This window comes from Podarcis gaigeae, assembly GCF_964106915.1.
Source record: "Podarcis gaigeae genome assembly, chromosome: Z".
Classification (NCBI taxonomy): domain Eukaryota; kingdom Metazoa; phylum Chordata; class Lepidosauria; order Squamata; family Lacertidae; genus Podarcis; species Podarcis gaigeae.
In genome coordinates, this window is record NC_139691.1 from 49,196,696 (window position 1) to 49,210,511 (window position 13,816).

Sequence of the window (13,816 nt, forward strand, 5' to 3'; positions counted from 1 at the left end):
ATACTGTTAGGATCCATTTACTGTTAGCCATGTTCAAATATATAAAAGGATGTCACATAGAGGAGGGAGAAAGGTTATTTTCTGCTGCTCCAGAGAAGCGGACACGGAGCAATGGATCCAAACTACAAGAAAGAAGATTCCACCTAAACATTAGGAAGAACTTCCTGACAGTAAGAGCTGTTGGACAGTGGAATTTGCTGCCAAGGAGTGTGGTGGAGTCTCCTTCTTTGGAGGTCTTTAAGCAGAGGCTTGACAACCATATGTCAGGAGTGCTCTGATGGTGTTTCCTGCTTGGCAGGGGGTTGGACTCGATGGCCCTTGTGGTCTCTTCCAACTCTATGATTCTATGATCCTTTATAAGTGGAATGCAGTTCACCTGTTTTCCATGTAGCATTTTCCAGATTCATTACAACAGCCAAATATATAATATTGATGCCAGAGAACGAAACAGTTCAAAATAAGTGGAGGATGTCTTCTGTTAAAAAGAAGAAGCATACTTTCACATTATAGCATTTTCACCTGGAAATGGTTAACTGTATAAATAGCTGTATAAATAGCCCATTTGGTTCAGATGCAAATGTCTTGAGTGGTAAAACTTTGTCATTGGAGCAGTATTTGAAGAGATTAAAATACCTTTCTTCAGGATTAGTTAGTATTCACAGTTCATCATGCAAGCTTTTCAGATGCACTTTTTTCTCTCATGATGGATGATCAGGTGATGCAAAGGGAAAATGGAATAGTGGCTCTAACTCTGTTTTTATTGATAGATGTTCCACTCTTATGCTAAGATTATCATTGTACAGTCATACCTTGACTCCCGAACACCGCAAACCCGGAAGTGATTGTTCTGGTTTGCGAACGTTCTTTTGGAACCCAAACATCCAACGGGGCTTCCTCAGCTTCTGATTAGCTGCAGGAGCTTCCTGCAGCCAACCAGAAGCTTCAATTTGGTTTCTGAACGTTTTGGAAGTTGAACAGACTTCCAGAACGGATTCCGTTCGACTTCCAAGGTACGGTTGTATAGTATAACCATAAAACCAAATGAAATAAAGGAGACCCACAACTTACATGGGGGTTTCAGGAATAGTGCATAAAGCCAAAATCATATTTAGTCAAAACACATTGGGTGCAATGCTTGGTATGGCCACTGAAGTTTTTTCGCCCAGATGCCCACCCTCTTTCTGCTCCCCCTTTTTAAAAGCTGAACGTGCACAAGTTAAATGTCCGTATATTTGCAGTCTGTTGTGTTATAAAAGTAGAAAAATAACTAACAGCCAATTTGTAAAAGCAATTACAGATAAAATATAATAAAGCCAACAATTAAAAGACAAAACAAAAATTAGGTGTGTGGTTTTTTTGTTTTTTGTTTTGTTTTGTTTTGTCATACCCTAAATCGTAAACCAGCACCTTCAACAAAACCCAGAAGCAAATAGGAAGCCAGTTGACCTGACAGAATAGTGAGCACGAAACAAAAATCTGGCTACCATATTTTGGATCACAGAGAGTGCATTACAATAATCCATAATGAAAGTAAACAAAACTTAGATGACTGGGGCAGGTTCCACCTTCTGTGGCAAAGGCTACAGTAGATCTATCAGCTACCATTCTGAGCATTGGAGGAATGCAATGGGATCAAGAATAACATCCAGTATTTCCAAAGAGGGCCCCTCTGTGCTTATTTGCCTTGTGATATGATGTCAAGTCAGAGAGAGCATTGCTTCAACAAAGTTCTAGCCTAATTAAACCAGCAACAGCTTCATCCCTTGTCTCCACGCTGGGCATTGCATTTCTAAAATAATCTGCAAACAAGGGCTTACTGCCATGTCCTTACTCAAACATAGATACTGTTTAAAACAAAAAACCTTATTTTAACAGCAGTTATTGGTTCAGTAATCTTAACACTATTTTCACAAAGGTCCTGCATTAGCAAAATATGAAGAGCCATTGAATCAGAATATTCTACTATCTGCATATAGCACCTTCCTTTAGGTGCTGTGTGGACTGCCACGCTGTGGTCTTTATAACTGATCCTTCTACCCAACAGTTCATTGAAATGATGAAGTGAGCTGATCTACTAATCTCTTTTGAAAATCCTAACACTTTATCTGCATTCATTTTTAGGGCACAAAGTTATGGATAATCATGGAATACTTAGGTGGGGGATCAGCACTGGATCTGGTAAGTGTCTTCTAATGGTTTGTGCCTTGTTCATTTTCTAGTTAGCTTCTGCATTCTTACTTATTACTAAAATTTGTACGCTACTTTTCCATGTAAAAATGCTCAAAAGTAGCTCATTTCAAAGCAACAAGAATGTAACTCAGTACATCATTACAATAACAATCAAATATGGGTAAAGCAATTCAAAGTACAGTGGTACCTCGGGTTAAGTACTTAATTCGTTTCAGAGGTCCGTACTTAACCTGAAACTGTTCTTAACCTGAAGCACCACTTTAGCTAATGGGGCCTACCGCTGCCGCCACACCACTGGAGCACGATTTCTGTTCTCATCCTGAAGCAAAATTCTTAACCCGAGGTACTATTTCTGGGTTAGCGGAGTCTGCAACCTGAAGCATATGTAACCCGAGGTACCACTGTATAACAGCAATCCAGTGATCTAGTAATAACATTCTTAATATTCAGAGTGTGACTTCTTTCTTTTTATAATTTATGAGTTGATAGTTTTTGAAGTTTTTTCAGTGAACATACTTCCTTTTTCAAGAAGTTTAAATATCCATGTCAAGGAATAGGTTTCAAGTGTAATTTATGACAGAAGTCATCATTAAATTTAATTCACAGTTCTGAAATCTCAACACTGAAGCCAGATCATCTCCTTAATATGCTAATGTTCAGAGCATTATGTAACTTTTCTGTAGATCATTCCCTCCTCCAAGAAGGGGACATGTCATTTTGTAACTGCTTTGTGTAAATTGCCAGTTACACTTATAGTAGTTGTCGTCATTGTAGTAGTAGTAGTAATAGGACTCTTGTCAGTTAGGCAATGGTTCCTTCTACTTGCAGTTGGTGTACTGAAGCTCAGTGACTGAAGCTACCAAATGACTCAGTGTTTGGGCATGGCCTGGGATTCCCTGATCCAACTCAAACATTTTTTTTCTGTGGAGAGAAGCTGCCTGTCTTGTGGCACAATGCTCCTCTTGGTGCAATGACTACAGTGTTCCTTTATGTCTAGTTGTAGATGAGTTTGAGTTCAGGTTGTCTACCTTGTGTCTTAAAAAACAATATATTACCAAAAAGTGTACCACACCTTCTACTTTTCAGTATGAGGAAGATTTGTTGCTGTCAAAACACAAGTTTCATTAATAAACTGAAAGGTGAGATGTTTTACCAGTTTCGAATAGACAGAAATGTTTTTCTTGGAAGCAGATTCCAGGAGTGTGCTATGGAAGCAAAAGCATGGTTAATATTCAATGTTGAAACTGACCTGGTTTTTCCATTTTTGGCAGTTTAAATTTAAGCCATGAAAGGGCCCTTTACTTATGACAAACACAGTGTTCACGACGGATGCAGCCTAGGAGGGACTAAAAAAGCAAAGCGCTTTGGGTGGTGATGTGTGGTTTTCCCCTATCCCCCAGTCCAGCTCCATCACAGCCCTATATAAGAGACCCACCCTTTTCCTGTAAGATAATGCTGCTCAGTGTTTATGCTTATGAGATCCTGAAATATTATTAACATTGAGCAACATGACATTTTTGCAAGTTCTGTACAAACTGTGCCTTAATCCCACTAGAATTTCAGCAGCATAGAATTACAAATGGTCTCTGCACATAAGTAGCACTCAGTTCAACCCTAACAGCTACCTTCTGATTTTCTCAGCTGGAATTTGGAAAGGTAAGAAAAGCCTTGCTGTTTGCTGAGTTTTGGGGCAGTTGTCCACTAGGGACAATGGAACAGATTTTTGAGGGCTATGGTTCATATACACACAAATCCATGTATGTTGATTGCTATAGCTCTAAACACTGACTAAAGCATGACATGGTAAATGACCCACAATTCAGATCACTTCACCTCAAACAGCATTACAACCTGATGAAGGGCAGAATGGAAATGGAAACAAGCAGTAAACATAATTTGACTCGTGTTCGGCTGCAGATCCTCAAGTGATGTGTTAGAGAGTGATAATAGTGCAAATCAGCCCTAGTTTGTGGCTCACAGTCTTATGAACCTCTTACCTAAATCCTCACAGCTGTTGTACTGTACGGTATATTACTGCCAATGGAGGCAGTTGCCCATACATAGTGTAGTTTAATAATGAGCCCTGGTCTCCTTTGCAGGAAGGTGTTGGGATATAAATCTAATAAATTAAATTATTACTATTCTGTGAGGTGGGATGTATTTTGGGGGAAGGTAATACCATGGTTCTGTGTTCTTGCCATCTTCTCTAAAAGGCTATATTAGTCAAAGCTTCTCTGGAAAGTAAAACCTTCCTAAAGTTTGCCTGACAATGTTTTCAAGTTACTTGTGTTACTCTTCCAAGTTTATGAATTTATACAGTGTCTGTTGTGGAACATTCGTGTTTGAACCTTTTCCTGCAAATCTTTAAAAAAAGAAAAATGACATTTCAAATAACTGTTAACAAACAGTGGATGCCAGGGTTTATGCTTTATTTGAATTATGCTTTGTTTCCTTCCCAAAGCTCCGTGCTGGCCCATTCGATGAGTTCCAGATTGCTACGATGCTCAAGGAAATACTGAAAGGGCTTGACTATCTACATTCAGAGAAGAAAATTCACAGAGATATAAAGGGTGTGTATAAATTTAAATAAATGCAGAGCCCATATCCCTTCAAGCAATAGTTCTTTCTGCTTTTTAATTAGTTTTTTCTGCTTTCTCCTCCTTTCAAGCTGCCAACGTGTTATTGTCAGAGCAAGGAGATGTGAAGCTTGCGGATTTTGGAGTTGCAGGGCAACTGACTGATACACAGATTAAAAGGAACACCTTTGTAGGCACGCCATTTTGGATGGCACCAGAAGTGATTCAGCAATCAGCCTATGATTCAAAAGTGAGTTCTTTGAAATTGGTTTGTGCTTAGAAGTGATGTGTTCATTTTGTGCAAGACATTTGGAGATTTTCAGAACCACAGTCTTGCCACAGAATGTATGGTATGCCTCCAAATGCGTTATTCTTATAGCTATAGGACAGCTTGAGAATGTGTATTAAAGATCAAAGAGCAAGTTTCTAGCACTAGTGATTATAGCCCAGAACTGTGTGGAGTGTACAAACCAGGAGGGGCCTTCATGAGCTTCCAAGCACTAAAGGAGCATTGGTACTTATTTCCACTGACTTTTGTCCTCCTGTGTTCATTGAGCCTCAGTCTTCTCCCGACTATGCTCAGAACTCTACTAGGCTCTCCTCCGAAAGCCTAAGCAAATCTGTTACCAGAAGGATGGTATGTACTAAGGGTTCTCAGGCTGCAGAGCAACAAGACACTCCTCTTCTTTCACTGCAACTTCCTGAGTTTTCTGGGCTTCCTGTTAAGCTCTTTTCAACGCAGCACAATCACACCCAACTGTTCTTTCCCCTCCCTCCTGAGTGAGCACTTCCACAACTTGTCGTCAACTTGACCCACAAAGGATATTGAAAGCTGAACAATTAGCACTTGCTCTTGAAGGAATATACTTGCTCCACGTAGATAGACATTTATTCAGTGTTTCTGTGTTATAACTTGGAGCACAAGGATCCTATTTGTGTGTGCATGTGTGTTTTGCATCAGTTCAGTTTTAAAGCCTATGATTGGGGAAACAAAGTTTCTGCTACCAGTTTACTGTTCAAGATAGCTAGTGCTGTACAAATATGATACTATTATCTTTCCTCTTTCTCTGCAGGCTGACATTTGGTCATTGGGAATCACAGCTATTGAACTGGCCAAAGGAGAGCCTCCGAACTCAGACATGCATCCAATGAGAGTTCTCTTTCTCATTCCTAAAAACAACCCTCCAACCCTAATAGGGGACTTCAGCAAACCCTTTAAAGAATTTATTGATGCATGTCTAAATAAGGACCCGACATTTGTAAGTGTTAACATTTCACTTCTTCAACATTAGGAAACTTGGGTGCTTGCAGTATTGTTTGTTATGCAAAAGAAAAGGCAGAGAAAAGTGCTGCAGGCTTTTTTTTAAAAAAAAATGTTTAAACTTTTCAGCATACAGTACAATGAAAAACTAATCTAAATAAAAATAAAAAAGAAACAAAGGAAAAGGGGAGAGGTAACAAAGCCCTCTATCTGAGGTTGATCTTAACCCTTGTCTCACACAAATGGGGGGGGGGACACCCTCTCAGCTCTCACCTGGGAGCTTTCTTTTCTTCTCCCAGACTCCTACCCTGGGAGATCTTACCTTGCCTTGCCTGCCTTTCATACAGGGTCTTTCACTTTCCATCCATCACCTTCCTATGTGTACCCTCACTAACCTAGAGTAAAGGTAAAGGGCCCATGACAGTTAAGTCCAATCGCAAATGACTCTGGGGTTGCGGCACTCATCTTGCTTTACTGGTCGTGGGAGCCGACGTTTGTCCACAGACCATTTTTGTGGGTCATGTGGCCAGCATGACTAAGCTGCTTCTTGCAAAACCAGAGCAGCGCATGGAAACTATGTTTACCTTCCTGCCACAGTGGTACCTATTTATCTGCTTGCACTGCGTGCTTTCGAACTGCTAGGTTGGTAGGAGCTGGGACCGAGCAACAGGAGCTCACCCTGTCACAGGGATTCGAACCGCCGACCTTCTGATCGGCAGGCCCCAGGCTCAGTGGCTTAGACCACAGCGCCACCTGCATCCTCTAACCTAGAGGACATAAAAAACCAAAACATAGTACAACATAAGCAAGAGTAAAATAGATAGAAGAAGGAAGAAAAAGAGAAAACACTGGAAATAAATATAAAAAAATAGAGAGAAATAAATAAAGAGGACTTCAGATTCTTCGTCTGTCAATTACGTATATAAAAAGAGTTCAAAATTTTCAAAGTGTTCAGGATGGTATCCAGCTGTATTCCAGGGTAATATCCAGCTGTTCTTCAACCTGCTTATTGATGTTTTCCCAATCTTCAACCCCAGGCATATCAAGTTTATTCATTTTCCTTTTCATGCAAAAAGTCCAAAAGTGGCTCTACGGTTATTATCACTAAATGTCAAGAATAGTCTTCCTCCAGTCTGGTATGACAGCTTTTATCTCCCAAGAAATTCCAATATCTATTATTAGAATAATAACCCATAGTTATTTATTTGATGTATATTCATTAATATACAGCCAGTTCCATATTCATCCAGTTCCAGATCTTCTGATCCCATTTCCTGTTGGTCATGATTTCCTGTCCTAAATTAGGGAAAGAAAAAAAAAGTTCCTTCCATTTCTGTTTCTTCCATTTTTAAAGAAGAATCACCAGAGGCTTAATGGCTTTTTCCTCTGAATTCACTCCAACCTGTATATAGGATCCTTTCTCTTTCGGCTCCATCTTTGCCATCTCAAGATGTTTCTTAATATTGCTTATCAATGGTTTCATTCCACTTCTCCAGCATCACAACTCCATTGTTTGTCTGTTTCAGTCCTTCAGACACCTATGTGGAAGTTCTTTCATTTCATCATCTGCCTCTTCCCACTTTACCATTCCACTCTCACGTTCAGGCAGATCCTTATCAGTATCCCCCTCTCCCCTAAGGTCCTGTGTATTCTTTGGTCTGATCTTTCTCTCCTTTTTCGTTCAAGATTTTATGCATCTCAGTTCTAAGGTCTTTCAGTTGCTCATCCAAGAATTGCTGCATGGTACCAACAGTCATAGGGACGCGGGTGGCGCTGTGGGTAAAAGCCTCAGCGCCTAGGGCTTGCCGATCGAAAGGTCGGCAGTTCGAATCCCCGCAGCGGGGTGCGCTCCCGTTGCTCGGTCCCAGCGCCTGCCAACCTAGCAGTTCGAAAGCACCCTCGGGTGCAAGTAGATAAATAGGGACCGCTTTCTAGCGGGAAGGTAAACGGCGTTTCCGTGTGCAGCTCTGGCTCGCCAGAGCAGCGATGTCACGCTGGCCACGTGACCCGGAAGTGTCTCCGGACAGCGCTGGCCCCTGGCCTCTTGAGTGAGATGGGCGCACAACCCCAGAGTCTGGCAAGACTGGCCCGTACGGGCAGGGGTACCTTTACCTTTACCTTTTTACCAACAGTCATTGCAGGGGTTCAACAGTCTCTTTGCCACATTTGGTTCAGTTAGTCTTCATGTTAAGTCTCTGCCTTGAAAACTTGTGTCTGTCTCTTTAAGAAGTGCATTCTTTTCGCACTCACAGGAATGTAGTTTCACTTCTGAAGCCAGCACTTCACAAAAAGGACTGAGAGTAAAAAGTAATATAAATTGAAGATGCTTAACAAGCAGAGCATTCTGATCCGTTTATAATCTTTCTTAATCATTAATAATTAAGATACTTTTTGTTTTGTTTTCAGCATGTTAGCTAATGCCTCTTATCTCACACTCAGTTCATGTTCTTGGTGAAAATTAAATGGCAGACAGATCACTTCAGTCGTAATTGATCCCAATCTTAAAAGTAATTAAAAGAAGGGAGGTTTAGCTGACCTGTTGTCCTAAGGGCTAACATTCAGGGGTATTATGTGGTGTCTGGACACAATAGCAGTTCCTCACTCAAAGATGTACCCTGCATCCAAAAACTTTTCTGGTCTCTGGTGTGAAGAACACCTTTCTTCAGAACATTCTGAATCCCGTGATCTCCCTGTATTCAAAGAGAGAGTGTAATAATGAAGATTTACATCTTGGCTATTGTTAATCGCTGCATAAATATCTCTGTTGAGGGACTGTCAGCAATTGAGGACTAGCCAGTCATCTTCCCTCACGGAAGTCTCCAGATTTCTCAGACTTTTTAAGGTCGGCATTAATCTACTTGAGGAGCTAGCGTACAGAGTATGCACAAAACACAATAGAATAGAGAAAATCAGCTGGGTGTGTTTTGGGGGGTGGAGCTGCAGGGGCAAATGGGATGCTTGTTGGATGCTCTGTTCAGTTAAGGAATGAAAACCCTGGAAGGGAACAGAAGGTCATTCAAGCTTAAACGCTTCCAGTCTGCACATCAGTTTCCTTCAGAGGAATCTATTCCCAAAAGACTTCTGTAATAAAGGCACCACAGTGGTTTGTGTTATAATTCTGTTTCCTGCTCTGGCTTTAATGCATACAGTTGCTGCAGAGAACTTGAGCGTTCTCATTGGTCTAATGCTTGTTGGCATAAAAGTAAGGAAAAGTTTTGGATTACCCGGAGCTCTTGGAGAGGCAGAGTGGAAAGAAACCTAATTTTCAGACATAAAGAGAATGGAGCTGTTTGGACAAATAGTGCACTGCCATCCAATTACAAAATGCTTGGTAGTAGGTGTAATCTGATCTAATGAGCCAGCTTTCACTATAGCTATTGTAATTTTTTATTTATTTTCGCAAATATCTGCATCTTGCCCTTCCACTACATTTGCAATGTTCAGTAGCTTACAAAAGTTGGGGGGAAAACACTAAAATCTAACAGATTGATGAACATTGGAAGCCAGACCATTGCTTTATCTTGCTCAGTACTGGTTGGTAGCGGCTCTCCAGGGTTTCAGGCAGGGAATCTTTCCCATCTACCTGGAGATGCCAGGGATCAAATTTGAGATCTTCTGCATGCTAGCAGATCCACTGTCACAGAGCTACTGTCTGTCCCCTGAGATTAAACCAATCTAAATAATAAGTATGGTAAGATTAAACCAATCTAAATAATAAGTATGGTAACCACAAAGGAATCCTTAGCACAGCAGATCAATCGCTATAGGGAAGGCCCCTTCCCATGTTCCAATCAGTCACGCCTCAGTCACAGTCAAGACCCAAAGAAAATCCTCAGCAGTGTATCTTAAGGAGCGGGTAGGCTGGTAAGGGAGGCCTTTATAGATAATTGTCAACATTTTGCATTCTGCTTGCAAACAATTTACCACTTCATGTCTTTTACAGCGTCCCACAGCGAAAGAACTTCTAAAGCACAAATTCATTCTGAAAAATGCCAAGAAGACTTCATATCTGACGGAGCTTATTGATAGATTTAAGAGGTGGAAAGCAGAAGGACATAGTAGCGATGAAACAGATTCTGATGGTTCTGATTCGTAAGTCTGGATTTTTGATTATTTGCCAGGAATTGGGGAGTGGGCAGGGGAGCTGTCCAGTGGCAGGAGTTGAGGGGGGAGAGTTCAGCTCCTGCATTATCATTATTTTTATACTGCTTTCTATTTTTAAGAAAAAATATCAAAACATCAAATAAAACAATCCAGAACAAAACATTACTGAAGAAAGTTAAATATGAAGTATACATTCAAGCAACATAATTAACAGGAAACTAAAATGTTATCTTAATGATCTCAAATTAAAACATTACAAAGGGGGTAAACTACAGAATGCACATTTAATCAGCAAAGTTAACCAAAACAATCTTAAACATTTCAAAAGAAAATATTACTTAGGGAAGTCAAATATAAAATGCACATTTAAATAGCATAATTAACAAGATAAAATATTATATCTGCTGCTGTTGCTGCCAGTCCTGTCAATAGTGGTTCATGGTGGGCAGCAGCTGTGGAAGATCAGGCTCAATTACCTGGGTCTTCACCTAGAAACAACCAAGGTGGCCTCTTCAGCAACCTCAGCTTTTGTAGCCGGAGTCAGTCAGGGCCCCGCCTTCCCAGGCCAGGTGGAAGAAAGGGCTGCAAGGCAGGGAGCTGGTCTTCCAGAACTCACAGCCAAGATGGTCTGCTGTTGGAACTACCACTTCAGACTACTATTCCAGGGGTCTACAGTATTTGGCTAAACGTGCTAGCCAAACTAACATTTATGTTCACCAGGTTCCTCCCCTCAGCTAGTTTAATAGAGGCATATTTTTCCAGCCAACAGCAAAGGAAGTGCACGTATGCACACAAACACTTTTCCAGTGAGAAAAAGACAAGTAGACTCAAGATTTCAGTTAGTGCTCTGCAGAGAAGCCCTTGTGCCGAGGAATGGCTGGAGAGCCAACCCTGCGCACATCCACACCTGTCTCCTACAGCAATGAGAAGCAGAGAGAAGGCAAGTTTCAGTGGTATGCCTTTGGCTCTTTTGCCAAGCAGCATCCCCTTACTCCCAGGAAGCAGACAGAGGAAGCATGCGTGGCCTGGAGCGGCAGCAAGCATGCAGTCCTTGGTGAACACTCTTTTGCATCATGTTATTCAGCTGCTGCTTGGCAAACAAGGTCTGAACCTCACAACCAAGCAGTGGTTGAACACACTCCTCCCTCCCCTCCATCTGTCTTGTGGGAAGTTGAGGCAGGGAGCATGGCACATGGCATAAGGACACTAAACCTCTCTGCTGAGTAACAACTGGTGCAGCTCCTCCTGTCTCCTTTTCCTGGAGGGAAGAGGGGAAAGAGGAAATGACAGCTTTAGCCACAGCTTGGCAGTAAGACTCCAAGGAAGTGGTGGGAAATAAACCTCTGCCACCCTTTCTTGCTTCAAAATGGGAAAAGTCAGAGGGCTCACTAGCTTGGTCTTCAAGGTTGAGGCACTCTAGGCATGTTGGCCATACAGCTGCATCAATACCCCTGCCCACCTCTGCAACTTGGAAGTTGGAAGGACAGCCATGCTGCATGGATAGTCGTTAAAGCCAGGCACAAACAAGTGGCCGTCTTGGAAGCATCCGTTTGCAACCTTCTGAATTCTTCTGCCTCTATCCTCAGAAAGTCAGGAGACCCTTTCCAGCAGCACCTAACCCAGGGATCAGCAAATGTTTTCTGCAGGGGGCCGGTCCACTGTCCCTCAGACCTTGTGGGCGGCTGGACTATTTTTTGGGGGAGGGGAAACGCCCCCACGACTCTCCCCTCCCTTCTTCACAGCACCAGATGAGCCCTGGTGGCTGCTTACCTGTGCTGGCGGTAGTGGCGAAGGAACGATGAGTGGCTCGAAAGGGCTGGCTCCAGAGAGGGGCTGCTTAAAGTGGCCCTCAGCTAACCACGGCTCAACAAAGCCCAGCCCCCTTCCTCCTGTAGGCAGGGTGGGGAGAAGCCAGGAGGAGGTAGGGAGGAAGCGCTGTCATGGTGTGTGTGTGGGGGAATGGTGCAGCCCAAACGATCAGAATCCCTACACCGATCCACGTGGCAATTCCCGGAGCATCTGCAGGCTGGATCCAGAAGACAATTGGGCTGGGGCCGGTCCCCGGGCCTTAGTTTGTTGACCCATGACCTAACCAGTTGCAAGTGATTTATTTTTACTTTGGTCAAAAGCTACTTTGTGAACAGCAAATGATAACAGCAGACATACACACACAGTAGATCCTCTTACTTCATTTTTAATTGCCATTTGTTTTCATAAATGAAGTAAATTTAAACTGAGAGGCCATGATCTCATTCAGGGTCACTCTCTGAATTTCAGGACTGAGCCTGTGTCCACTGTAGCACAATGAGTGTGGTGTCTCTTTGTCACACTGTATGGATGTTTCCCCTTCATTTATGCTCTCTTCCTTTTCCTGAAACACTTTCAGGTTACTGCAGAATTATGTCACCTGTAGGGAGCCTGGAAACTATGCTTCTCCCAGATGGGACATTCCTAAGAATATCATATGCCCCAGGGGTGTGCTTCGTATGCACTGTAGACTGAACTTTTAGTGCTAGAACTCCAGTCCTCTGGAATTAGTTACCAGCACCTAACACTTTGACATTTGGTGGCTGTTGAAGACATTTTTGTTTCAGAAGGCTTTCTGTCAGGTGTATACAGTCAGCCTTATGGGGTGTTGATACAGTTGTAAAAATGGTTCTACTGTTTGATATCTTTCTGTAGCTAACTTTTATTTAATGGAATAATACTTCAGTAACTTTTGGTTGTGGAGCAATTTGTAAATTTATAAATAAAAGGCATCAAGAAGCTAGACAATCAGAAGCTAGATGAAATGTCATCAGCCCCATCCAGGTTCTTTTTGACTTGGAGCCAATAACAAAAGAACTTAACCAGTTTAGAGCAGCATTTTTGGTCTTCTTTTGTGGATGTGGAGATACAACCAAAAGAAAACACAGCCCAATCAGATCTGTGACAAAAGTGACATTGAGTACAATGGCTGCACCTAAGATCTGCAAGGTCTATGAAAGACACTTTTCAGTCTTAGCAGAAGCAGAGGCAGGAATGCCTCGCCCTCCCCCCCCGATTTATTCTGCAGCTCAACTTACCTCAACACACTTCTCAGCACACTTCTTCAGATACACAGATACTTCTTTCGTGCATGCACATGAAAGCTCATACCAAGAACTGACTTAGTTGGTCTTTAAGGTGCTACTGGAAGGAATTTTTTTTGTTTTGACTATGGCAGACCAACACGGCTACCTATCTGTAACTGCAAAAAAGGTAGACACTCCTCCACAATTTGGTGCGACCCACCATTAAAAAAGTTTGTGGGCTGTATTTTTTAAATAAATAAGGCACAAATCTGTTGAGGTAAGTTGAGCTGCAGAATAAATCGGGGGGGGGGGGGGGCCGAGGCATTCCTGCCTCTGCTTCTGCTAAGACTGAAAAGTGTCTTTCATAGACCTTGCAGATCTTAGGTGCAGCCATTGTACTCAATGTCACTTTTGTCACAGATCTGATTGGGCTGTGTTTTCTTTTGGTTGTATCTCCACATCCACAAAAGAAGACCAAAAATGCTGCTCTAAACTGGTTAAGTTCTTATTGTCCTTTTTTACAGTACATCAGCATCAGCATCAATTTTATTTGTATATTGTCCTCCCCAGCCATAACAAGGCTCAGGGCGGCCAACATCAAAATATAAATACTTAAAATGTAAAATTCAGCA

The 13,816-nt window shown here is 42.0% G+C and overlaps 2 protein-coding genes across 3 annotated transcripts in view; one reads left to right on the forward strand and one right to left on the reverse strand.

Moving 5' to 3' along the window:
* Positions 1-13,816, reverse strand: part of KLHL13 (kelch like family member 13) — a 570,056-nt gene that overhangs the window by 441,037 nt on the left and 115,203 nt on the right. The window lies entirely within an intron of this gene.
* STK26 (serine/threonine kinase 26) overlaps positions 1-13,816 on the forward strand; it is a gene marked incomplete at its 3' end in the record, with an annotated part of 46,100 nt that overhangs the window by 28,233 nt on the left and 4,051 nt on the right. For both annotated transcript variants that reach the window (XM_083722998.1, XM_083722999.1), the window contains exons 4-8: positions 2,122-2,178; positions 4,652-4,760; positions 4,859-5,016; positions 5,840-6,025; positions 9,971-10,119. In XM_083722998.1, coding sequence (XP_083579124.1) covers positions 2,122-2,178; positions 4,652-4,760; positions 4,859-5,016; positions 5,840-6,025; positions 9,971-10,119 — 659 coding nt within the window. The remainder of the gene's footprint in view (positions 1-2,121; positions 2,179-4,651; positions 4,761-4,858; positions 5,017-5,839; positions 6,026-9,970; positions 10,120-13,816) is intronic.